Source organism: Fusarium verticillioides, chromosome 3, assembly GCF_000149555.1.
Source record: "Fusarium verticillioides 7600 chromosome 3, whole genome shotgun sequence".
NCBI classification, from domain to species: domain Eukaryota; kingdom Fungi; phylum Ascomycota; class Sordariomycetes; order Hypocreales; family Nectriaceae; genus Fusarium; species Fusarium verticillioides.
The window spans coordinates 3,344,557-3,370,397 of NC_031677.1; the positions used below are offsets into that span (position 1 = coordinate 3,344,557).

Sequence of the window (25,841 nt, forward strand, 5' to 3'; positions counted from 1 at the left end):
ACGCGCTAGTACAGGGCCCGGATGTGAACCTGGAATGGATGGAGCTGGGACAAGTACGGGACTCGGGGAGCTGGCCCTCAGTGGCACTCCGGGGTTGGGGCTGCTGAGGATAGCTATATTTTTAGTGAGAAGCCGCTATAAATTGCATTGGATCCTCACCCGACCTCACCTGCCCATGGATGCCTCGTTCTAACTGGCCCGACAAGACAGATCCAGTGATGGACAGAGACAGAATCTTGGCTCTTCTCATTGATCCAGTGTCTACATAGCATCTGCATACCCATACAACAATAGAGACTGGAACGTAACTCACCTTGACATTTCGGAGCCCCTCTTCAATTATTTCTTGTCGTCCTGGGTTACTTTGTTTCTTGTCTCGCTTGCTTGGCTCAAATCACCGTCTCATTTCCTTCTCGCTGTAAGTCTCATTTGCTTGCTGCCCGTTGGGTGCCCAGGTATGGATACCCTCACCTCATATCGCGCCTTAAAGAAGCCCTAACTACTAAACAAACCCCTTGATGTTTTCTGACAAGCCAGCTTCGCCAGGGAAAATTGCTCCTTTCCTGTCACTAGGAATTAAAAAAAGGGGGGCGTCTGGACTCTAAAGGCTCCGACATAGCTTTGGCGACCGGATTCGTCGGCGCTTAGACTAGAGCACCAGGTGATAGAGCCCAGATTGAGCACACATCAGTTTCATCTGGCTCAGCCTCTCTCGGCTCTCTTAGCATCGGTCCCCAAGTCAGTCCCAGAGAAGAGAGTCTCTTTCCTTATTAGTTCATCACCCTAAAGTACATGCGAATGAGGAAGACGTTGTCGCGTGTGTATAGGTTGCGGATGTGAGAAGCTGATTCGTTCGACATGAAGCGCATCGAGAACAGGGATTCCTTTAATACCAGGATATGATACAAAGATAGACAGGCCTGCAAAGTCGTATTGCGATCGAGTACGTGACATCCACTCTACGGCAGAGCTTACTCTCCGACCTCAGACTTCAAAAAAAGTCGCCTCATCCACTGTTCAGCAACTCCTCCATAATAAGCCCCCATGGGATTTCAGTTGCGCATGCAAGAAACTTGCCACTCATGCCCAAGGCAACACACAACGGCACATGTCGTTCCTCTGCTGCATAATGCTGATCCCTTTCGAGGTCTCTGTATGGAGGATCGAAAAACACCAACCAAAAATCAAGAACCTGGTGCATACGGAGAACTAGCTCTGCAGAGCTAAGCTAAGCTCAGCTCCATCCAAGAGAGAAAAGAATTCTGCATTGGATGCTCCGATTTAACCATCATCCCACGTAAGCTCGACGGACATGTCGGCTAACAATGTGTGCACCACAGCTTTATTGTTCAATACCTTAATTAGACGAGCCAGATATCAGAAAAGGCAGCAAGACACCTATCTTTGTGCTACCCAAGCCTCGTCTTGTGAAGAAAATGACCTCAATTTATTCACCGACCATTCATTTCTCTCTCGTCTATTGCGTCAGGACGCGTGCCCCGCTAGGACGCGCAGGAGCCGGTGTACAAATACAAACGGTGATGCAAGCAAAACGAATGGACGAAGGTGGCTACATCATCATACATCCAGGCCGTAATTCACGTGACATCCCAAACCGTCACCGCCACTAAAAGAGAGTTATCAGATAATGCTTCCCAACACCATGACAGATATTCTCCATCATATCATGATCGAATTATGTCACCGAGTTCCATATATCCGCTCCGGGTTTCACTTGATCGTAAGGGGTTCCATAGGGGCCGTCATGGAGCAATCAAAGCATGGTCGAGTTATTACTGAACTCTGTATTCGATGGAAACTACGCACCAGGAGTCATACTATTCGGTTCAGATTCCACGATCATTAAGTTTATACATTTGTATAGTATCCCACTAACCGTACACATTCTCAAGCCGCAATCCATCGCTGAGCTAAGTCCTTTCGTTCCCATAATCCATCTGGGAATCCTTCGCCAACGCCTTTTCCATCCCATATATTCCTTCTCAAAGGTATTGACCCTGCAATACTTGTTTCCCATCCTTCCCTAGAACGCCAAGCTCATTAGTGCATCTGTATGGCCCTTTATACTCTGTGAAATGAACCCGCAAAAAATGGCAAGCAATCAAAATGCGCCGGTTGTGGTGAGCGTTTGCTTGGTATGTGCCTGTACGTTGAGGATCATCTTCTCCTTGTTGATGTCCTCCGCTTCTTTGCTTTACTCGCTCTGGTCTTACCACCCGAGGGTTCTACCTCCTCCTTCACATCGGCCTCAACTGTGGCAGTTGCTGCAGCGTGGTCAACATCCATACCCAAGCCTTTGAACTCTTCGTCATCTAAATCTGTAAGGTCCTCGCTGAGCATGCGGATGGCATCTCTCCCGGCCCAGCGCTCCTCAAGAACAGATGTTCCATTGGGGTCATGACCCTTGAGGTACCAAAGTATCCCTCCATCTGTGAGAGGATCCGTGGGCTCCAACCCAAGACTGCCGTTGGATTGTGGCGGTGTGGGAGGCCCCGGTTGTGCCGGCTGAGGCTTCGACATATAACCATCTGTGTCGGGGGGTGTATTGGATGAGTTGACAGCGTTGTGGAGAGACTCGTGTTTTTCGACAGCACCCGCCTCTGCAAGATCAGATGTATCGACATCAATATTAGTGCTGACCTCAATATTTCCATTTTCTGAAGTAGTGTCCATCGCATCTCCACCTTCGGTGGAACTGGCCTTAACAGTAATTTGAAGCTCGGCATCAACCATAATGGTGTCGTTGACTTCATCACTGAGGTCAGTTGGTTTATCTTGGCTCGTCGCAGTCAGTGGTCGGACGTCCACGCTTCTGTCAATGATGTTCTCCAACGCCTTATTTAAGCCCTCGAAAGGCTTCTGGGAGATCTCCGACTCGATTCGCAAGGCTGTCTCGAGGTGTGGCTGAACAGCCTTCAATATGCGTTTTCCCAATTTTCGGCGCTCTCGTATATCCGAGAAAGTGGTTTTAGCAGGCGGTGCGTCGACAGCTTCAGTTTGAGTTGCAGCCGTAGATGACTCAGGCGGTGCTGTAGAAATGCCAGTACTGATTACATCGCAAAGATCTAAGGCAAAGGACATGACTGTCACATAAAAGCGGGCATTAACGCGGCTTTGAAGCTTGTCAAGACCGTCCTTGAAGAGATCCTTATCAAGTCTGAAAAAATTAGTCCAAGTGAAGATCAGCGGAACAATACATGCACTTACGATATTGCCCTGTCAACAGCAGGGTTGAGAAGTTTCGCAACAGGGAAGTAACACTCATCCACAAATTCTTGTTCAAGTTCACCAGCGGCAACTTTGATCTGCTCCCGTTCCACAAGCTCGGCTGCAAGATCTTTGAGCTGCTCAAGCTCAACAATCAAATTCTCAGCGAATTCAATGCGTCTGGCAAGCCTGATCTTTCCGCTCGGTCCCATGGCTGCGAAGTCACGCCGCGTAAGCTCCATCGAGGAAAAGGACTCCATCTGAAGTTGCAGACGCTTTAGAAGTGCTGCTCCTCGACGATTCTCGCGCTTCAGGGTCCAGTAGCGGCATGCCTGGCTTAAGAACTCCTTGCGTTTAGGAAATGCGAATCTTTGGATCGAAGCGTCCACGACTTCAAACACGGCCTGCGGTATAATAGGTGCACCTGCAGGGGTTTTCCAGACGTTCTTCGGATTCTGGCCTCTCTTTTTGTCACCAACCGCTGCAGACTTTGTCCCAGTAAGTTGTGTTTCATCCGACGGCTGTTCCGAAAGGGCATTGCGCTGCTGCTCTGCAATAGCATTCGCAACAGCGGTGTTATCAGCCCAGATACGATTCTTCATAGTTCTCTTATAGAATTTCTTGGCTGCCTTTGTGGCCTGTTGAACACTATGCTCTTGCACATAGTCAGGGGGGCAATGCTTGTCGCAAAAGGCCTTGAGCACCATGCCGCCATCCAACACAGCGAGAGCACCCTGGCTAGTCTTCATCTTTAGAAACAGGCGGGATCTCCGCGCACAGGTGACATGAAATGCTTGATAGCAATTCTTGTTTCCGCATTGTATGCATGCGCCCATTCGCTGTCGACAAATGTAACACGTCAATTTCCAACGGTTTTTCGGGACCTTTTCTACGTCCATGACTGGTTCCATGAACGTGTGGTTACCCAAGGAAACCTCAGGAATCCACATTGCGCAAAGCAGATGTGCCCACTTTGAAGAATTGGTTTGCTTGAATGCGCCGTCGGTATTGGGGCAGAAGATGCAAGTCTGCTTTGGGTCAGTACAGCAACTCGAAAAAGTGTTCTGAGCTAGACTTACGGGAACGGAAGGCCCGCAGAGCTGGCATTTGCGGCAGAGCCACTGGCCTTCTGGGATAAATGGGACACCATAACATTCTTGATGAACTGCAAGGTTGCAGCCATCACAGAACACAATTGCGTTGGTGTTTTCGCAATCGCCGTCGTCGCAAATGGCGCATTTTGAGTCAGGCTCTTCACCCCCTTGCGGCTCACCATTTACAGCGGCGGCAGAGCTTGATCGTGGACGATGTGTTTGTGGAGGCTTCGGGTTCGGTTTTGGAATTCTCTTCTCGAGCACATGCCACTCCTTTTCGATCTTTGTCATAGTGATTTCAAAAATTTCTCGGGTTATAGCTGGAACGTCGTTTTGCTTGCGGTGGGTATTGTATCGTCCAAGCCAAATATCATCTTGTTCATCCATATCATATTCGACACGACCGATTCGGGTACGGTGAACCGGCCCGTCAGATGCTGCCATAGCAGCATCGGTCAATTCTGCGTCATCTTCCATGGTAAGATCAGAAGACTTGATTAAAGCTTGCTCCGGGCGCAGGTAGTGATCACTCTCCTGATAGCCGACATTACTCATTGACTTGTCGACAAAGCGAGCCTGACCAAAGGTTTTGCTCTCATATAATTCAATGCTGTTAGTTTTGCGGTATGACGGTAGTTTAAGATCCAGTTTCTCTTTCGGTGTCTGGTTCTGGATGGGTAGGATTTTAGGTGTTTTCGGTGTTGTGAGAAAGTCCAGGGGCTTGCTGCTGTAAAAGCTGACCACATCTCGGGTCGGTCGACGAGGACGCCGTAAAGGTGTTTCGCTGAGAACATCGGCTACATTCGAGTCTGAGCGACCTTGAGGGTTTGGTGTGTTTCCAGTTGATGCGGGGTTCGGTTGTCTCGATGGGGTTCGGGTTTCGTCCAAAGGTGTTCCGAATGCCTGAACCACTGATAAATCTGGTTGTTCTCGAGTTATACCGTCAACTTGTTCAGATGGCAGGATCATGAATGTAGCATCAATATCTAGGTTAGGGTGGAAGTCCTCCCAGCTGCGCTCCTCGCGGGGCTTGTAATCTTCAGCCTGTTTCACTGCAGTCGCCATAGCTGCAGCTGAACCCCATTGCATTTCCTCTAAGTCATCATTACCAGCAGCTCGCGTGCGGGCGCCTCTTTCTCGTCGAGGCATTATGGATGGAGAAGGGCCATTGATAGCCTCACGCGCAGCTGCTCTTGACCTCGATACTGTTGAAGGCCCAGTGGTATTCGGCGTGGTCAGCAAGTCAGCATCAGCGAAGCGACCACCACCACCGGCCCCTCCTGGAATATATCGACGTCGTTTCGGCGGTGGTTCGGTTGCGGAGGCTGCCGCGAGGGCTGCTCTTGCAGCACGAGCAGCATTGGTCGAACCCGGAGGACGACCCCGACGTCTTCCGGTAACGGGTCGCCTGGGAGTCGGGGATGCCGGAGCCATCTTGAGCGAAACTAATGGCGATATAAACTTGAAGCTCTGAGCGTCGCTGGCGCAAGCTCGAGATGGATAATCGCGTCAAGGGGGAGGTGGCGCGCAGGCTCGGTCCGAAGCTTGGCGATTTCACCAATCATTTGAAAGGCGCCATACACACCAGGAGAGCTTTCTTTACTATTCCGTAGGATTGATGGCCAAAGGAAGACTTGTTCAGTGAACAAATTGATGGAACTCGTGACTGCAGAGGAGGTGATGTTCTGCCTCGGGCAAGGGACGCGTGAAGTTGGCGTGCACGGTCCCCGTTTAGTCAGCGGCAACCAGGGGAAAGGCTGACATAAAAAGGTCACCAGACTTTGAGATATTTTCAAGGCAATACAAGCGACGAGTTGCTCAGATTAAACTTTCAGTATGTTTCAACAGCGTTACTTGTTTATGCAACTCATCTGTCAAGTCTGTCTCTTTCTGGCTTAAGCTCATGGGCCGCATCTGCAACGTGGGGAAGCAGATCTAGTATTTTGATAGAATTGCTTGATCAGATCTGACACGACTTATTGTGCCTGGCATTGCTGCCCTCCAGTGACGTAGGATCTCCCCAAGGAAAAGGCCCTTGTTTTTGACTACAAGTACTGCCAAGATTTGTTTCCCCAATTCGCAGATCACAGTTGCTTCAGGTTGCTGGCGCTTTCTGCCTACCTACCTACTTAGCCATGCCATTCGAAATCTCCTGACCTTGTGATAAGCATATGTATATTATCAGGCCCTACGCTTGTCTGCACCTGCAACTGTTTGGCTGAGGACTTTCAAGGGGATCAGTCATCAGTTGGTAATGCGTTGTCTCTCTCTTGCGCCCACCCGACCAGGGACGACTTGTTATTTGATTCCAATCGTATTTAACGATTGTTTGCATATGACTCCTTGGTTCCGCAAATCGTGGAAGAGATGCCGAAGCAAGATCTAGAGATCTGCCCAGGGGTTAATTTGTGATCCTATCATATCCTTCCCTCATGCCCACTCTTGTTGACACTTTGACACCTGTGTAAGCGAACTGGGTCGACAGTGCAACAGCTCATTACCGCCTTTTCCTGCACATGCAATGCAATGACAGTATCTATCATTCACGATCGGTTGTCAAAGAATTGCGAGATGTCTAATTGTTGAAAAACAATATCCATCACCTGGCGACATCCATATCACCATATCAACATCGCCGATAGCAATACAGAAGCTAGATTTGAGCACCCACAGAACTACTCCGACACTTGAGGTGCATGAGAGCTTATCCATATGCACGATGGCCTCAGATCTAATGACCCTAGTACCTGTCCCTGGCCGCGGGGCCATCCGCTTCGATCCACTCCGTTGCCTCGGCGGCCCCAGAACGGGCACGACTTCCGGGCGGATCCAGGTGCTGGCGATTCTTCTGAGCGGTCAATGACTAACGATGTATCGTCAGTCGTGGTGTCGTTATATGGCTCTCGGTGGTTCTGAGCTCAATAGCTTCCAACCATGTAACAGTGGCAGCATTGCAAAATGTCATCAAAAAGTACGGCATTTCCATGTCAGGTAATTCAAGTGGCTGTGGATGCATATATAAGTACCTAACTTAATAGATAGTCCATATCAAATCAAAGCCTCTGACCGCACCGGAACAATGTCATGTACATCATCTTACGTGCCATTTCAGCATATGCCTTCGTTTCTCATGGGTTGCGGGAAGCATGAAGCGTTAAACTGAAAGCATAATCACATGCGCTACCAATACCAAAGGTCTGAGAGAAATACCATAAATAGATAGCCGGGACTTTACTACTAACTAATCCATTAGCCACAGTCTGAAAATCTCCAATTCGAAGGCTGGCACTACCTTCGTCGCCACCGTGATACTGCCATGGCAACTGCAAATGCGAATGACCTCGAATCTGGGGTATTGACTCAGCCATCCAACACTAGCTTCACCAATGGTGCCATCTTCACCAGAAGTTCGATGTTTCACCTCGCCCAGGAATGATGACGCCCCCTCATGGCTCAGATATTGGTCAAGCCTTAAACTTACCCTCCCAACCCTTCAATCTGTCACTCAGCCCGCCCCTCCATCATCACCAACAGAGGCCCCCATGTACCTTATACCAGCGGCTTAGCCAGCCCACCATCTCAATGTTCTAGCTGTGTCAGGAACAAAGCGTCCATAACCATCTGGTCATGTCTCTTTCAATACTCCTAACCCCAAGCCTCTTTGGTCCTTCTGCGACTTAAAGCATCAGGCTAAAGCCGGCTGACCTGGTCACGTCAACCAATAGTCTGGTTCGTCTCTTGGCTTCTTCCATGACAGCATCATCGGAACGCAACAGGATCATTTCCCTCCTGGGGTTCATAAGCCACGACGAGTGACCTCTGAAACGATTCTTGTTGGCGGTGCGATCTGTGCACGCTCACAATGAGGATATTCTGGGACGGTGGCAATCCATGATTATTAGGATGTCACGACAGTATTACAAGAGGGCAACTAGAACCACCAAGGGTTTGAACAGATAAGGCATATCATGTATTACAACAATCTCCAATTCTTCAGCATAGCTGCCTCAGACCACATAAACTTCAAGCCAAATGAAGTATTTTTTTTTCTTCCAACCGTACCGTAGAATCAAAATGCATATGGGCAAACGCCCTTGACCTTCCAACGCCATGTCCAGACTCCTACGTGAAAGCAAAAAACAGTACATGTTCAATCTCATTTCGAATGTGAATAACAGGCATCCTTTAGATGAAACCCTCTCTCTATCAGAAACCGCTGAAAGATGTGATATCTCTAGAACAAGGGCGAGAGAAACATGCAGGTTCCAGAAAGGAGAAGCAGCCATGAAAAGTAAAGATGAGTTCCTATACTCACACAAATGTAGATGTGTCATCTGCCCAAAACGCCGCCTCGCTATGCTCCATGATATCGTTGCAAATGCCAATAAAAAATAAAATACGAAGTGTTCGAGCTTGAATCTTCAGACTCAGCTCAACAGAAGAATTGAATCATACCGAGGAGTCCAGCATGCTCCCACAGTAGAGAGGGTATATGGGTATCATATGGATGTCGTTTTCCAAGTCTAACTCTGCTGGTATCGCATCTTCGATTTCAGCCCAAGGTCCGACCACTATGTATGGCTTGAGCCTGAGGGGCGTGGATAGGAGTGTGTGCTGTGCGCATGGCTGTACCGGATGGGACATTAGGCGTGGAAAAGTCTGCCGGGCGGCTGGGAGCCCAAGTCTCTTCGCTCAAGACAGAAAGGTAGCTATTGCCAACAGTATTCCGCAAGGCTTCAATCTTCTGACGGTATATTTCACCACCGGCATCCCAGTCCTGGGATTCCTTCCAAGTGGAAGCATCATCGTTAGATGAGTAAGCAGCTGGGATGTCGGTGAAGATGTTGGTGTCAACTCGTGGTACTTCAGGTGAGCTGACAATTTGCGACTCGGACGATAATGTGGACGGCGACAAAACCTGGCCTTCAGGTTGCTGGGATATCCGGTAGTTTCCGTCGTTAGTGAGCGGAGACTTGGGCTGCTTGCCAGCCGGCTTCGCCACTTGAACCTCGACTGGGGATGGGAAGGATGGGGTATCAGAAGTGGCCAAATCCACGATTCGCCTCTTTGGAGTTTTTCGCCGACGTGTCGAGCTGGTGTTAATTTCACTCATGACAGCCTTAGGCGTAGGCCGTTCCTTTCGGAGGACAGCTGGCTCTTTGGGAGGGTTGAAAATAATGGCAGGCTTGCTGACATCAACAGTAGGCACCTCAGGAGCCTGTGGCTTGACGACAGGGATTGAGTCCGGGATAGGGGGGCGGTCAACCAGTGATCGTCTTTCAACGTAACTTGGACCACTGCCATCAATAATCACGTCATCAGTATAGCCTGGAGCTTTGCGGAAGAGATTGAAGATGGTGATGCGATAATCCTTGTGGGTACGAGTGAAGGGATTGCCCTCAACCCAAATCTCGTGGATGTCGGGGATACCTGTCAATCTCGCCAATTCCATTGGGTCGACTAGACGGTTATCTCTCAAATCGAGTCTCTCAAGAGGAACCAGCTTCTCAACGCCAGCAAGGCTCTGGAGCCTGTTTGCTCGAAGGTTGAGAGCTGTGATGGCAGGAAGAGGGTTGCGGGTCAAGGACTGGAGAGAGTCGATCATGCAGTGAGACAAGTTCAGAGCTCTAAGGGCGGTCAGAGTAGCCAGACTGTCTGGGACCTGGCTGAAGAGGTTGGAGGAAATATCCAGAGAGTAAAGTGTGTTGGATAGGGGTGCCAGACTATTTTGCGGAATGGAAGTCATGGAATTGTCAGCCAGACTCAGATGTCGCAAAAAGCGCCACTTTGAAGTGGGGAGGACGCCCATAGCAAGTAAGTTACCAGAGCTGCCTCGAGAATGGTGATGACCAGTCCAAGAATCAGAAAGGCTGGAATGAGAACTGCCAGATCCCGATCGCCTCATGCGATGATGGTTACCTCGAACAGGATGTGATTGCGTTCGAGAGCTGGTAGGGCGCGGAGGTGAGTTGCTCCTGGGACGAGAAGACTTGTGCACAGTTTGTGGGGTGTCATCTTGCTCGTCATCCTTGCTCAAAGACTGCCTACGGCTGCTCTCTTCGATAGCATGTTCACTTGGGGTCAACGAACCGACCCGCATGTCGACGTGTGCACCAGGAGAGCTTGGAGCAGACACGGCTCGGTGAAGCTCGGGGTGAGCAATATTACGACGAGGACTGCCGCTACCCGTCCAAACTGAAGTGGGCGAGGACTGGGATTTGGAGACTCGTCGACGGCGTTTGTCCATATCATCCAAGACGATGTCAATCAATATGTCCGCGGGGTCCTCAATACCGGCACGTTTCAGGGTAAGAGAACGCAGCTGATCAGCTAGACGATCCCAGCCAAAGAATTGTCGGAAGTCGATGCTGCTAACTTCGAGAGCCTGCAGGTTCTTGAAAACGTATAGGGGTACAGCTGAATCAAATGGAAACTCTTCATAACCACGAATCAGGCGGGCACGCCAATCTGGAGCCAACCTCAAGCAAGGAATCTTGGTAAAAGCAGAATAGAGGTATTTCATGTCAGCTTCCAGAGCGGCTTTTTGGCGTTCGGTTCGAGCAGCTGATATGCTGGCTCCAATGCCGAAACTCGACCATAATGCAGACATGCCCGACATGACACTTCGTATACTCGAGACAGAGTGTATTGAATCAATATCCGAGCCTTTGCTTCTCGATCGCTGGGTATTACTGAGGAAAGAAACATAGTTGGCGGAGGATGAACTGTCGTGGAGGTTTTCAAGCCGGACTTTCATAGGACCGACGTTGATGCTGAGTTCTTCGAAGCGGGAGAGTAGGTAGAATAGGTGATGAGGCGTGAGAGCCAATTTTACGGATTTGGCATTATGTGATGTGAAGTTTAAGGTTCCAAGCGACAATGCAGCTGCGAGCGAACTCGATGTGGAAGCGGAGGTAGATGGTCGTTCGGGAAGCGAAGTGGAAGTTTGGGAGAGGAGGGCCGCTGAGCCTGTACTCTGAGATGGCTTATGGCGGACTTGGCGGCGCAGTTGAAGAGCGTTGGCCAAAGCCTTCTCGTGCGTCCGAACATAGCCGGCAAGTTGCTATCATTGCCTATCAGTTAACGTGATCAACAAGAATACAAAACATGCTAAATGCCCACCTTTATGAACAGTTCTCCGTCTTCTGAATCCATGATTATTGCCCACGACACATGAAAGGGAATTCGACCCGAGAAAGATAAGGATATGTTTGGAGGACGAAGAAGTGGAATCAGCAATGCCAAACGGGAAAGGCACGGCTTCTATTATATCGAGGGACTGTGATGTCGACCTATTTCATAAACGAGTTAGTGGCTTGTCAAGCTTGAAAAGTTGTCCAAGTACAAAATGCAAAGCAGATGTGAGGCAACGGAACACAATGCCGGTCTTCCTCGATCACTCGATGTGAAATGCAAGCGAGCAGGAAGAAAACAGTCAGTGGCGTAAAGGAGAAATGAGGTTTGTGTTTAGCATGAAGGCCAAATGATGATTGAGCACAGCCGCGTTCTTCACTCGTCGTAGTAGCAATGCTAAGCGTGATCACTGTCGCAGCCTGAATGGTCACACGCATTTGAGAAATCGCTAGTGGCAGTAATCACGCAATGAGGCGGGAGGTGACGGCCAAAGGAGCGATTATGGAATCGATTTGGATGAAGACACAGAGTTTTGTCGTAAATTGTAGCAAGGCACTAGAACGCGCGGATTGATGTGGATGCAAGCGTGCAGAAGGGGCCAGGCGGGCGGAAGGTTCCATGCAAATATCCATGGATGGAGTGACGGTTGTCTCAGGTAGGTAGGTTGGTAGTTGCGGTTGGGGTGATGCAGAGGAAGATAGGCAACCGCGACGCATTTTCATCACCGTCACGTTTTCCTCTCCATCACTGTCGCAGAACAGCAGGAGAATTCAAACGCAAAAGACCGCCGAGCGAAATCAAGATGCAAATATCGGCACAATGGGAATGCGATCAAAAATAAAAAGCCGGCACAGGAGCATCAATACTCACCTCGTTTGATGTAGGAGAACCGGCCGCAAGCACAGCAGCAGCAGTTGAAATGGAATCCGGCGAACCAAAGACACGGGGTGATTATTACGACTCGAGATATCCGAGTGCGAGTCCGATAACCTTCGAGGATTCGAAGGACCGACGAAATGGTCGAGGTTGTAGAGGAAGGAAGTCGACGTGAACCCAAGAAAGTAAGAGGAGAAGCAGACGAAGGGGAGTCTAAGAACTAAGTACCTTGTAAGTGTGAAGTGTGGGTGCTGCGAAGAGACCCATAGAAACTAAAAACAGGGGGGTATCAGATGGGAATCTCGTCCTCACGACCTCGCCCGCCCACTGATTTTCGTTGCCAATTGAACGGGGCCGGGTTTTCAATTTCCATCACGACGGGAGGCTCACGCTCACCTCACCTCACAGGTTCACTCTCGGTAGCGTTAATAGCGGAGCGGATGGACATAGTATGCTACGTACAGCGGGCAGCACAGCACACCCTTCGTCCACCACCCCAGGAGTCAGGACACCCTCTCGTAGGATGGGTTTGTCCTCTAACCACCCTGGTCGGTACCCTGGCTGGCTCGTACGGCGGCTGACTGGTTCAAGGGCGCAAGTATCCTATACATCGCGACCTCTCTGGTTGATGTGGACCATTGAGGTGGACCCTTGAATGGATCTTCTGCAACTTATCCCAGCGAGGGTCCAGGCCGGCGACGACGGATTCACATTCAGCAAAGAATCGCCCAGTAGCAGTTCCTGAAAGGTTTCCAGCATGCAGCGCTCTGGCACCTTATCTCGTGCAGATTTATAGAGGGAATGCATTATTCACAGGTATAGTCGCAGCACGCGGTGGCAGGTGAGGTCATCAGCGATCGATCTTGTGCATTGAAGTCTACGGATACGGCAGTGGTTGAAATGGAGAAAATAATACCGGTTACAACGCGAACGACGATAACGACATCGACTAAAAAACGGCCGTGGCTTTCCTCTGCAACACCCTGTTTAGCTTCCCTCGCATCAATCTTCACTCACCGTCCGTGCCTTTAGGGCCTTTCGCCTGTCTATAATGGTGTTTTCAGCCAATCCATTCCCTGTGCCACCACATATCAACTTCATCTCTTTTCTCCTCAGGAATTTTGCGCTCACTAACCTCAACTACGCATACCTCCTTCATACTTGACAAGCTTCGTCGCCAAAGTCGGTCAAGCTGAAAGACTCGTAGTTATACCATGTCCGACTTCACGGGCATCGAATGACAGCATGTCCGATCTTCAACAATGCTAGACTGGCCTCAGGTTCGACTCAACCCGCCACCTTCGTATTGGAGGTTCGTCATAAGAGCTGAGCAAGACATCATTGAAACCTCCCCTCATCTGATACCTTCTCTAGCTGAGGTTCAGGAGTGGCTGAAGAACATGGCTGGATAAGGACTGTCAGGTTGATGTACCGGGCACGCCGCGAGCTCATGATATCTTGTGGTGAATGACAGAAGACAGCACGCATCACCGAGTCGCGCCGCCAAGTCTTCGGAGGTCTTAGTGGGGTTATCATTGGTGGGGGTGCTTGGCGTTTGACCAGGATAAGGGAGGACATGGCTAGAGGCACAGGGACTTGGACGAGTCACAAGCGAGAATCCGAGTGCTGCGCTTGAGATTGGTGATAACCGTTCCGCTGAAATAACCACTTCAGCGATAGTCGCAAGCCGCTTATTTCCCCTAGGAGAGGCTAGGGACGTTGCAGCATCGGGACTCCAGTCCCTGATGGGCTCTTAGTGCTGGACCTTCATTTCCAGCAGCCCGCCCGGACCAGTCCAGGCTTGAATCCCTTCAGTAGTAACCAAACCACCATGATAATAATATTATGACGATATAAGAGGGACACTGGCCAGTCCGCTCAGGATAAAGATCGAGGACGTGCACGAGCATCAGCCACTGCTTGTGCCCAGGGTTCCATACCAAAGACCAATGTCTCACGGACCATGGCCATGGGCATTGACCACGAGGCTCAGCAACACCATGATTTTGTGTTGTTTTCGTTGTTTGTTTACTTAGCGACGGGCACGCCGTCCTCCAGCACAGCTTGTGTTCATATCGGCGGTGCCCTCAAATTTAACTTGCAAAGTATTACCCGAGAGAGAGATGAGAAAGCCGCAAGATAAACAGAAACTTCATGATACACTACGAAGTACTGCACTTTTCGTTTTCTCTTTGCAGCATGGCATCATGGTTCCTTGACAACCGAAATTTTGGGGTTCCCTGCCAGTGGAGCACCGGCATTTGATAGAGACGATGCATCGAGCATCTGGAGAAGAATGACATGCAGCGCTTGATTACAGTGATTCGCGTGTTTCTCTCTTGTCTGGTCGATACAAGACATCGCACATCACGTTGAATTACCGCCATGTCTACCGGCTCCTTAATAAGCAAGAGTCCCGATATCGATATATATACGGAGTACTGGGCCACTGTTACAGCAAGCAAGCAATATTGCTGGCGAATGTGACTTTTACATTGTACAAGGAGCAACATACTGTCCATACATAATAACATTGAATGGATCTCGCAATGACTAGCCACTCGTTCAGAATGCTGTCAACTTCAAACACCGGAATACCATGATGATCAACCACCCACACCACCGAGCGACTCGACCATTCCACGGCTTCATCATTTCTTGATTCAGTAGCTATCAGCAGTACTATCACACGCAAGATCAACACCGAACCCACCTGCAACCCTACGCGTCACGGTCAGATGGCTGTCACGACTATCGATGGCACATCTGAGACACGGCCGTCACGCAGCACAGCTATGCGCTGCCACGAGACCTCGGACTACATTCTGGACAGTTCCCTCAATATCTTATGCTTCTAACACGCGCATCTCCGTCATGAGGTTTAAGCATGCGGGAACGGACGCTTTCTCTCTGTCAAAACGGTTCCTCTGCCACCAAATCACCCCTTGTTTCTCCGAAGATTTGCGGTTCATCTGTCGAGGTTATGGTCCATCACGACTATGTATCCTCGCCTCTACATCTCTGCTGCGCCTTTGAAGCTTGCGGAGCCTCTGGCTATTTCCTTTTCTCTTGGCGTTTTCGCTGCGGTTATGTCATACCTCCACTAAAACCCATTAACATCATTCTCTGATTGGGAGTCGAATGTCATCTTGCTTGAAGGGCCTCGAGAGTACGGATACCTTGTTGAAGTTCCACTCCCGATGTTAAGTAGCGGATACTTTTGGCCTGCAGGCTGTTGAGCTAGCTCTCTTTATCCCTGCCCATTAGTGGATGCTCATCCCGCTCCGCTGAACCGTTTCAAAATGCTCGAACTCACGATGGTCTTTGAACAATCTCAACACTTGCCAAGACAAAGTCAAAGCCAGCGAGCATCACCGTAACTACAATAAAAGAGTTGGTCAGTGTTATATCATCACTACTGCGGCTTTATTCTTGTCGTATCAGATTGCTAAAAAAAAAAAAAAAAAAAAAAAAAAAAAAAAAAAAACCCCTTATAATACCCACAACTACACAGGCCGATCTCTTTCAAAATCTTCGCTGTATGTATTGCATTGTTCGGCATACACATTACAGTGGTAGGTACCCTACGATGTCAGGGGCTGGAACAAATATGGTGTTGTTACGCAATAAACGCAAGCCAAGTCTCTGTGGAACTTGGGCGGCATGGCTGTGTTTGCTACTCCGTCAGACGCCAGTAAATCCTGTGCCGCTTACAAGAGTCGTAACACGGTCCGTTACATTAGGGGCTGGTTGGATATTGAATATTAAAACAGGCAAAGTCGAAAGGGACTCAAATAATACCACGGAACAGTTATACCCATCTCGAGGCTCAGATATCCTGAACATAGGTCTGATGAGTCTGCGGCCAGAGAAAAGGTCTAGACCATTAAAACCCAAGTCAACATCAGTCTTCCTGCCCAATTCGGCAATATGTCTTGGGTGGGCATAATACGTTCGACATATAAGCCGTTGCTGCAGGAGAATATCCTTCTGCAGTCATGGTCACAGACGGCGTTTGAGCAGTATGCAGCCGTCAAATGCAGCTATCTGAGATGGCCATGCTTGGTCATAATTTCGAGAAAAAATCGTGAGGCATGTATTCGTACAAATCTGTGCCCTAAACTCTACATGCCGAGATCTCAACGCTTTTCGGAAATGTTGCTCTCCTTCTGGTAGGAAGATCCAGCAACACAAACAAGGGTTCAGCGTCTAAGAGCCAGGATATGCTTATCGTGCACTGACCATGATCTTGGTGTAGCCATCTGGACGGAGTATACATACATACACTGTTGGTCCGAGTCATGTTGTCTCAAAATTGCTTTTTCCGATGATAGACATTCTTGAGGAACCGTGTTCCATACAGCCTCAGTCTGGGGAAACAGTTTAAACTGTGAGTCAGCTATAAATTCCTCATATCGCATCTCATGCCACGTTCCATATTTAAGGCTCTTGGACGCGGCCTAGTGAAGCTAGTGTCCTTGGAAGCAGACAAAAAGAAGCCATTCTCAAACTTGCAATGAATGCATGGCTTTGAATTGTCTCACTCATTCCTAGAACCCAGCAGCAGTTTACATTGGTTTCATATGGTGTGTTCTGCCGCGACTCGCCCATACCCTTATGGATCAACAAGCGAAACAATCGCTCCATTATAGTATCGCCCATCTCGAACTTGTTTATGTTGAACACACGCCACTACGGAGACTGGAGACGATCTACTCAGATGCTAGCGGACAGAGGATCTAACTCAGAGAGTGTGTTAGAGATACTTACACCACTCTTCTGGCAAATAACAGAAGTTTCTGTCCCTCCAGTGTGCCTCAATTACATGGTGCTCTTTGCCATGTAATTGGATCGGCGACTTTGCACCCTCATCTCGTCTGACTCTTTGCGCTACCGGCGGATATTCTAGAAATCAAGGGATGGCAGCCAACCAATGATGGAAAAGAGACCGCCATGCCCAGATTGAAACAAAGAGCACATGATGCACAACAATCTCGCATTCCTCACTCTTGATTTGGGGTGGCAGAGTGGCAGCTCGGTCGATGACCGTGCTAAAACGATCGATATTCCTTCCTTCGCCCATCATATTCTCTCACCGCTGCTCTACCCCCACGACTTCTAGGGTCAAATGCCCATCCCCCCAGAGTTCAAGATGACATACATGACGCCAGAAGAACGACATTTAAATTATCACTGGTTCACTGAGTATGTTTTGCAGAGGCCTCACATTAGTTTGGCGACAAAGATGAGAAGCATCTTCTATATATGTTCCTTTATACCCTTTGAAATGCATTTGGGGCTGCAATTCCAGTGACATCGGACATCGCTTGAATGGATGAAGCCTCCGGCACATGTCATCACACCCAGCCACACACCGAGATTCCTCTGTACTGTATGTATGTATGTATGTATGTATGTATGTATGTAAGAGCGTCTGCACAATACCCCTCGATCTGGTGGGGAATTGTCCAATCTCCTTTGACGACATGCCACCTTTGCATCTCAATGGACGAGCCCCGGCTTCAATGACGAAAGGCCCACGGTCCACCAAATGATAGACCATTTTTTGTTGGAGATCTGGCATTTACAAAAGCAAGTAGTGTGTAAGTTGGTGATGATACATACATACAATTACTCCAAGTTCTATCTAGTACTTAGACTACTTATCTTTTGCTCTGAGCCGCCCCGCTGGCGTGGTAGCCTGTACAACACACATCATCTTTTTTCGGTCCCGTCAGAGGCTCAGTAGGGGGGATGATTGCGTGTGACCATGTTTCACCAGCGCCTGGGACAAACATCTAAATGGATAGTATAGCGACCCGTAACTGAAAGACAAAGAAGATGGGCGGCGACATGTTACATTTAGTGCGGGTCACTGTCGTCGAAGACTACGTACGGTACGATGGCCTTCTGGTATCGAACCAAGGCGTGCGTATGCATACATAGTTTGTGCAACGAGAGGTAACCATCAACATTTATCGAGGTTAGTTAATCCAAGTCGGGTGTCCGCGATTTATCCCGAGTTACAAAACCGAGCAAGTATCGGATATGGAGTTGCGGCATCGAGATGTTTAGTGTACATACCTATATACCATACCGCTTACACCAAGCTTATTGACTCGAGAAGATGGATGGCACGGCCCTTCTGTGGCTCCTTTAGTTCACGGAATCTCATATTTTAGTCAAAACTGTCAGACGTTTAGTGGCGGGCACCAATGGACCCTTCATGAAGAGGACAAAGCCTCCAAGTTGGAGTCCAGATTTGGGGTTGATCTTCATCTCGACAGTAAAAAAAAGTTTCCAAGATTATCGCCCGCATCATTTAACGCGCTAATGAAGAACAAGGGTCCCCCTCGTCTCGTTCTGCATCTGATGCCAGCGGTGGGACGCTTCAACTTCACCGTAACCCACATCCAAGCTGAGCCAACCAGCGAGCCCTTGGCTTTATGACGTCAAACAGATGCTGTTGACAAGCATGGATGGATGCTGATATTGGGCTGATGCATCGGCAGTTAGACGTCGGCTGTATCCTTCAGGGTCCAGAGCGAGGATTAAGAGCGCCAGTGCAACTCGAACTCTAACTCGCACTCCCTGATAGATCGGGCTCTGATATACAGGGGATCGGCTGCTGATCTTACGGTCTAGCAGTATCATGAAACATCGTCTTATCCAAAGACAAGATGCGCGACGGGAATTGGTATGGCATGATCTACGGTCAAAATCGAGTGATATTCATCGCCTGTTTGAAAAAACCCTTTAAAAAAAAAAAATTTTTTAAAAAAAAAAGGCCCCCCCCGGGTCCCCCCCCCCCCCCCCCCCCCCCCCCCCCCGCCTGCGCACGTCAGTGGATCTCGAAGATGTATGGATATGGTGCATCTGGCGCTTGTGGCTTTGTCAAGGATAGCCTCGTTTCTATCAAAGCTGAGGCTGGCTGACCGCTTACAACGAGATTGGACGACATTGATTTGGAGGGGTAAGTTTCTCGTCTTTTTCCAGGTTTCTAGAGATCCATGGGGAATGTTCCAACTCCACGATATTCTCGAAACTGGGTTGTGTTCGATCCGCTCAGACCCAGAATCCCTCTTCCAAGTCGCTTGTCTAGCTGTGCATACGCGCCTAGCTTACGTGCAATGTCCGACTTGATGGTAATTCCATCTAGAAATTCACTCCAAAAGTCGTGAATGGTCCATGGGTTATGTGCTAACTATCTTCTTGTGGGGGGATTTGACAGGCAGACATCAGGTGCTCTCTGGTGCTGTCAAGTTCCTTGTATTTAGAAACATTTGTATATCGACTTCAACTAACATACTCCTTCTGATGGTGTCTCATCGAGATTTATCGCAAGTCGATTTACAAGTCTCAGATATCACGAGGGAAGACAGATTTTAGAATGTCACTCGCTTGCAAGGAGTGTTCCATGGATCTTCAAAACGGCATGTGGATATCTTCAGATCTCATGTTCTGCACGTAGTCCTACAGGACAGTGTCTTGTATTATCTACTTGATTTCGAAAGCAGTATGTACCCGCACCTGGAACAGTGGATATGTGATAATGCAATCAGCCTCGAATGTACGTGTTGTGTTCTTGTCCGCCTCGGTCTCAGCCGGTGCAGTGGTGTCAACTTGAGCGATTTGTATATGGCAACACATTGTAGTGACTAGGAACGTTGCTTTCTTGCAACAGTCCCGCTTGGTTGAGCAGCTTGAGGCTTGTGTGCCTGACAGATCGGTCGATTTTATCACGAGGTGTGAATATTTCCCTTTCACCAGTACTCTAGTTGTCCAAACTTACTTGTTTCCATCGTGATCCAATGATATCTCAAGTTGAGATGCTGAACTATCATACAGTACTATGATATTCTCAGCCCATAAATCATATGTTCTTCATAAATGTTGTATACAATAAAAGTACAGGCTAATGAGACACCCCCAACCCCCGGAGAAGAGTGGGTGGATTTTGGTTGAGGTCTTCACCATGATCCTCTAGGGTAGACGCATCATGACTTGATATCCACAAGCTTCTCTAGCGTCCTGAAGCCGTCATGAGCAAAGCCCTTGGTCACGTCCACCTTGTAGTTCTTGCCGTCAACTATGATGAACCCAAAGCCCATATCAGTCCACGCAGATTTGACACCGTTAAACATGGCTGCCAGGGTTCGACCCATTCTTCGGAAAGGCATCGTGAAGATGTGCTGCATGTCGAACTCATGTAGGGCCTTTTGCTGCTCCTTCGCCTTCGCTTCCAACGTTATGCGCCTCAGTTGAGGCACATACTCCTCTGGCAGCGAGAAGCGCGTCTTGAGAGCAATATTGCTGACCGGAGCGACAATGACCTTGGGTTTGAGAAATGGCACCATTCTCTTAACAGTGATTTCTAACTGCAACGGTGTGGTGGGAGCGATCTTGGATGCCTGGTAAGGAAGAACGCGGATCTGTCCAACAATGTTTGGAGTCTTTGCGATCATGAATGTTCCCATGGAAGCGAGTAGGAGATATGCTGTTCCAAACACAATGCCGATCCATTGCGGTACACCTTCAGGCTGCTTTACTACCAAATGCGTAGTAGATCCAGTCCAAGCAAGTAAGAATAGCCCACTCGACCAGCAGCCAAAGTAGAACCAAAAATGCGAGGGACCTTCGTAGAGGACAGTTGGGGTTGGTTTTGAAGCGAGACTCTTGATGAAGGCGTATTTACTGGGTGCCATTTGGGCGGCGGAGGCAGCGGCAGCAGCCCTCGAGGCCGTAGGAGTTCGAGCTGTTTTCATAGCAGGTCCAGCGAACCGGAGAACGGAGGTGCTGAAGAAACGGGATCGGAGGAGGACGGACTCGGCACGAGGTGCAAGGAGGGGCCGGAGGCCAGGGAGGCAGAAGCCTCTTGCGAGGCCAGCCATTGCGGGAATTGAGCTCCTCGAACGTGACCTTAAGAGAAGAGACACCTAGAAGTTTCACGGATGGTAGGAATGTTTCGGGTTGTTCGGTGGTGACATCCAGTTGACATTGCTAAATGATAGTGGGCTGAACTTTCAAAAATGAAGCTATTTGGAAATTCTTATCGGCAATAAACCGGCAATAGTTAGTTCCTGATCGGACAACTTTTCGCCGCAAACCGAGGAGATAGCCAAATTCAACGGTTGAGATGGTCTTTGATCATGGCATGAGCTTTGAGACGAACTCATATGCGAATGAAATATTTACTCGAAGTAATGATGAGCTCCTTGAATTTGATCAACTGTTATTAGTATTTATTCATCTCCTGCGATTGTAGTAAAGAATAAACATTAAAGCTCTCATGTACAAGTCGCGCCAAAAATTTCCAAACTGGAGGACCCACTAATAAGGATATCTCAACAGCTCAATCCCTCAACACCCCGAGGTCGCTCTTACGTGCACCGAAAATCTCCCTCAACCGCCTCATCTCGACTTCTTCACCCTCAATTGAGCTGTGCAATGGCCTCTCTTACAGCAGCATGTAGGGCATCTGCCCGAGCTGTTACTGCTCGGTCCGCTATTGCTCGTGGTACGTTCTGTCCATTTTCTGATGCTGGAAAAGCCCCTCGGACCCTTTTGTCGCGCACCGACTAACACATCATCCTCTGCTGTAGGCTTCACCACCTCGACGCGATGCCTCGCCGCTCAGAACTTCACCATGCCCGCCCTCTCGCCCACTATGACCGAGGGTAACATTGCTACATGGAAGGTCAAGGAAGGAGAGGCTTTCAGTGCCGGTGATGTGCTGCTCGAGATCGAGACCGACAAGGCTAGCATGGATGTTGAGGCCCAGGATGATGGTATCATGGTTAAGATCATGGCTGGTGATGGAAGCAAGGCTGTTCAGGTTGGATCACGCATTGGTGTTATTGCTGAGGCCGGTGATGATATCAACTCCCTCGAAATCCCCGCCGATGAGCAGGCCAAGGAGCAACCGAAGGAACAGTCCAGCGCCCAGGCCCCCAAGGAGAGCACCGCCCCCTCCGAGTCGAACCCCGTTGAGAAGAAGATCGCAAAGCCTACTGGAAACGATACCTACGAACACAAGTACCCTCTGCTGCCCTCAGTTGGACATCTGATCAAGGAGAAGGGCATCAGTGAGGCCGAGCTCAAGAAGATCAAGGGCACTGGTCCTCACGGCCGATTGCTCAAGGGTGATATCCTTGCCTACCTTGGAAGCATCAATCCCGAGACTCCCGCTGCCAACGAGGTCAACTTCAACAACCTGTTCCACCTCGACCTGAGCAACATCAAGGTGGCTACCAAGCCCGCCCCTCCTTCTAAGCCTGTTGAGGAGGCTAAGGCTGAGGCCCCTAAGGCCCCTGCGGTCGAAAACCTCGAAGTTTCCATCCCCATTACTTTGTCCAAGGTCGTTGAGGTCCAGAACCGGATTCACGAGACCCTCGGTGTCTTCCTGCCCATCTCGACCTTTGTCGGCCGCGCTGCTGAGGTTGCCAACGACGACCTCCCTCCTACCAAGCGTGCCCCTAACGCCAACGAGCTTTTTGACCAGGTTCTTGGTCTCGATAAGATCAAGGCTGCTAAGGGTTCTCGCGGTGTCTACCTACCCCAGATCTCTGCTGTCCCTCCCACCTCTCTACTCACTCCTTTCTCTCCCACCCGAAAGCAGACTGACATCATTGACATCCTCGCCGCGCCGAAGAAGTCAGCTCCCAAGCCCACTACCATTCAGACCGTCCCTGGTCTGTCCAGCGGCACCAATGTTTTTACTCTTGTGGTCCCCAAGGCAGAGGAGGAGAGAGCACAAATCTTCCTTGAGCGTTGCAAGGTGATTCTGGAGGAGGAGCCAGGACGACTGGTGTTGTGAGCTTACAAAGATTCCCTGTAATATATCGATATTTTTTGTTATAGACAATGGCTAGTAATTGCGCTTGGAACGCACTCTTGGTATTATGTCTACGCCTTTCAGTGGTGTTTTGCCAGATAGTCAGAACTACAATCCAATGATGAAACATGTTTGATGCCAGAACATCTCTAATAAACTAGTTCTTTGTGCCATCTAAGTTTAGAGTATCGTGTTGTTCATGCTGTGTTGAAGAAGCCCTCAAAATTAGAACATAACCAGTCTTTGCATCTCCTCTGCCTAGGTTGATTCTTTGGTAAGTCGATTTCCCAAGATGAACAGTCCCACAGATAAAGAAGTGCTTTGAAAACGAAACTGTGAAGTACCACCTGCCTGAACTGGAACCCTCGTATCTACTAAGGTAACGAGTCTTTCTGTCTGTCGCCTTGATGATGTGTATCCCAGTATGACAGCATGACAATCATGTGTCCATGGGATTATTCTCATCATTATGCTTATATACAAGTCCATCTGACTATACTAGGTACTCCAATAGTCTAATATGCCTTGTTTCATATCGCTTCCATGTGGTTGTCTTGTTCACTATGTATCCAAGAAAATCATCGTCTTTTAGCAAAGGAGTAACTAGGTAGCTTCAAGATACGAGATCAGTGCGTAGTGTTGTATACAATCATTTCCTCTCTCTCTATTCATCTTGAGCTCATTTGTAGTGAACGTATTCAAAAACCATCCCTTCGATCTGGTCCACACCATCGGAGCATTGGATCGAACGGAGAAGTAGTTCCCGTCTGCAAGGTCAAGAAAACCCACATAAGTCCCTAGACATCCTCCAATCTTGAGTAATTGATCGGCATTCGGCTGAAGGCGAGACCATGAAATTAATCCAGCTTTGTTGCGGAGTTGAACGGGAAATACCGAGATTCCAAGGCCCAACTTGGGTTGTCTAGATTGTGAATGCATCTCCATATGCCTGCATGTATTGGATGTATCAGTCACTTACCAACGCCAGCTAAGCTATTGTTGTTTTCAAATGTGTCATGGCCCATAGTAGTGTCTTTAATGGAAGGATCGTGAGGAATCGTGATCAGCAAACTCATGCAGAAGGATGAAACAGTCGAAAGCCGCCCTGGGAAGGCTGACCTTTTTTGTCGACTTGCATTAGTGATGCCTCAACTGAAGGAAGTTGGCAAGACTAGGACTGTAATCTATGAATTGGTTGAATGAAGTGGCTGTGGGTGTGTCTCGGGGAATAAGACAGAATCCGCGAACCCGGTCGGCGGACAAGGTCATGATACATGGAAAACAGCTGGAAAGTGCCGTAGCCTCGAGACGTATCACGATAAAAGTTACCAGTGAAGGTCTCGATTGGTGAGGAAAAAACAAGCAAGCGGTTATCTGCAGAAGCGTATTAATACTGGCTGGAGTTGCCCATTCGACCGATGCTAGTGGCGATGAATCACCCCTGTTTGTTGATACGCTTGAGCTAAGACATGGTAAGGCAAGAGAAGGACAAGGCGGGATCGGAATGCTCGTAGATGAAGATGATGTTGAGATCCTTGCCAGGCTGAGCCTTGAGTTTCAGGGTAAGCAAGTTGATGGATGACTAAGGCGTCCCGGGCCGCATGTAAGTGAAGGAAGGCCGGTTACACAAAGCGACTTCACCGGCAGCTAATGGTCGTCACGTGGAAGAAGCAAAGTGAATAGACTTCTCTCTTTCCTCTGAGTGGACCAGCAAGTTGAACTTCTTCACGATGAACAACCTGGCCAGAGAGGAGAGAAAAGACCGCTAGTCTTGTCCTCGACATAGTACGATAGAAACAACCAACCAACAGAAATACCAAGACTTTCTGAGTTCCGATTGAGAAATTCACACCCCCAGGATCGATCCATCATCTAGAGCGACACGTCCCCCACCCAGGGCTTCAAACTACCTCGCGTCGCGAGCTTAGAGGAGCCATTATGTTGGACTTTCGCATTAGGACTATAGAGACAGGGTTCTTTTCATTCCAGGAGGCCCTTCCAATAGCATATACTTGCTTCTTCTGGTCTCAGATCTGCCCCTCCCCTTTACTGCAGGACCTTGCGACCCCAGCCTGAAGCCAATGATATGACTTCGCAGCCAGAAGTTCCAGGATGATCACTAAGACAAGGAGGACCTTCCAATCGCTCCATGTCTACTGTGTACGTCTCAGGACCCCTCCTCCGTCTCAGCTCCTGCGGCCATGCGCCATGGAACGCCCATGGGACGCCACAATTGTCTGCTATACCTCTCCCACCAGCGGCCCTGCTTTCATCTGGTCACATAACATCATACAGCCTGGTTCCGAGCTGTTGGTAAGGCTTCTAGTTGGATGACTTGAGGCTCCATCGCTGGCAAGATGGGTAGAAAGTGTCTGCCGTCCCGTTGATGCTAAGTGTCATTGCTCTACTGCATTGTCGTTGCATCCCATTTGTAAAATCCAAGGCTGTTTCTCTAGAAGCCTCCTGCCAAGGTAGAGCCCTATTTATATGAAGCTCTGGCCTCCAGCATCTGCGGATCCGATATTGACCAAGACGACCACCAACCGAGCAAGACCCCCCCCCCCCCCCCCCCCCAAAAAAAAAAGACGTTTGTTATGAGTTGAATAATGCATAAAACCGTGTACTGGGGCCCGGAACTAATCCAAACATTGCCTCTTTTGGTGCTTCGCTTGATT

General features: G+C 49.1%; 7 protein-coding genes across 9 annotated transcripts; 3 read left to right on the forward strand and 4 right to left on the reverse strand.

The window, feature by feature from the left end:
* Nucleotides 1-1,764: 1,764 nt before the first annotated feature.
* Nucleotides 1,765-6,004, reverse strand: FVEG_05352 (NuA3 HAT complex component NTO1). Its single transcript, XM_018893547.1, has 3 exons — nucleotides 4,308-6,004; nucleotides 3,229-4,256; nucleotides 1,765-3,178 (listed from the first exon to the last, which is right to left on the reverse strand). The coding sequence occupies exons 1-3, from the start codon at nucleotides 5,754-5,756 to the stop codon at nucleotides 2,179-2,181; spliced, it is 3,477 nt and encodes a 1,158-aa protein (XP_018750404.1). The 5' UTR covers nucleotides 5,757-6,004; the 3' UTR covers nucleotides 1,765-2,178.
* Nucleotides 6,005-7,449: 1,445 nt separating this feature from the next.
* On the reverse strand, nucleotides 7,450-12,591 carry FVEG_05353 (hypothetical protein). 2 transcript variants are annotated; one of them, XM_018893549.1, is made up of 3 exons: nucleotides 12,327-12,591; nucleotides 11,445-11,614; nucleotides 7,450-11,385 (listed from the first exon to the last, which is right to left on the reverse strand). In XM_018893549.1, exons 2-3 carry the CDS (start codon nucleotides 11,475-11,477, stop codon nucleotides 8,875-8,877), a joined length of 2,544 nt encoding a protein of 847 aa, XP_018750406.1. In that variant the 5' UTR covers nucleotides 11,478-11,614; nucleotides 12,327-12,591; the 3' UTR covers nucleotides 7,450-8,874. The 2 variants fall into 2 exon arrangements, with proteins under 2 accessions (XP_018750406.1, XP_018750405.1); XM_018893548.1 differs by having other exon boundaries at nucleotides 11,445-12,591.
* A 461-nt stretch (nucleotides 12,592-13,052) lies between these two features.
* Nucleotides 13,053-17,719, forward strand: FVEG_15619 (hypothetical protein). The gene is made up of 2 exons (XM_018904806.1): nucleotides 13,053-13,644; nucleotides 13,707-17,719. Exon 2 carries the CDS (start codon nucleotides 15,874-15,876, stop codon nucleotides 16,279-16,281), a length of 408 nt encoding a protein of 135 aa, XP_018750407.1. The 5' UTR covers nucleotides 13,053-13,644; nucleotides 13,707-15,873; the 3' UTR covers nucleotides 16,282-17,719.
* Nucleotides 17,720-19,763: 2,044 nt separating this feature from the next.
* Nucleotides 19,764-21,443, reverse strand: FVEG_05354 (hypothetical protein). Its single transcript, XM_018893550.1, has one exon. The coding sequence runs from the start codon at nucleotides 21,221-21,223 to the stop codon at nucleotides 20,330-20,332; it is 894 nt and encodes a 297-aa protein (XP_018750408.1). The 5' UTR covers nucleotides 21,224-21,443; the 3' UTR covers nucleotides 19,764-20,329.
* Nucleotides 21,444-21,497: 54 nt separating this feature from the next.
* FVEG_05355 (hypothetical protein) lies at nucleotides 21,498-23,376 on the forward strand. Of its 2 annotated transcripts, XM_018893552.1 has the most exons (3): nucleotides 21,498-21,623; nucleotides 21,684-21,849; nucleotides 21,935-23,338. In XM_018893552.1, exons 2-3 carry the CDS (start codon nucleotides 21,780-21,782, stop codon nucleotides 23,146-23,148), a joined length of 1,284 nt encoding a protein of 427 aa, XP_018750410.1. In that variant the 5' UTR covers nucleotides 21,498-21,623; nucleotides 21,684-21,779; the 3' UTR covers nucleotides 23,149-23,338. The 2 variants fall into 2 exon arrangements, with proteins under 2 accessions (XP_018750410.1, XP_018750409.1); XM_018893551.1 differs by having other exon boundaries at nucleotides 21,498-21,849; nucleotides 21,935-23,376.
* A 123-nt stretch (nucleotides 23,377-23,499) lies between these two features.
* Nucleotides 23,500-24,711, reverse strand: FVEG_15620 (hypothetical protein). Its single transcript, XM_018904807.1, has 2 exons — nucleotides 24,606-24,711; nucleotides 23,500-24,540 (listed from the first exon to the last, which is right to left on the reverse strand). Exon 2 carries the CDS (start codon nucleotides 24,109-24,111, stop codon nucleotides 23,770-23,772), a length of 342 nt encoding a protein of 113 aa, XP_018750411.1. The 5' UTR covers nucleotides 24,112-24,540; nucleotides 24,606-24,711; the 3' UTR covers nucleotides 23,500-23,769.
* Nucleotides 24,353-24,517, forward strand: FVEG_05356 (hypothetical protein; the record flags this gene model as incomplete). The annotated part of the gene is made up of 1 exon (XM_018893553.1): nucleotides 24,353-24,517. One exon carries the CDS (start codon nucleotides 24,353-24,355, stop codon nucleotides 24,515-24,517), a length of 165 nt encoding a protein of 54 aa, XP_018750412.1.
* Nucleotides 24,712-25,841: the final 1,130 nt, after the last annotated feature.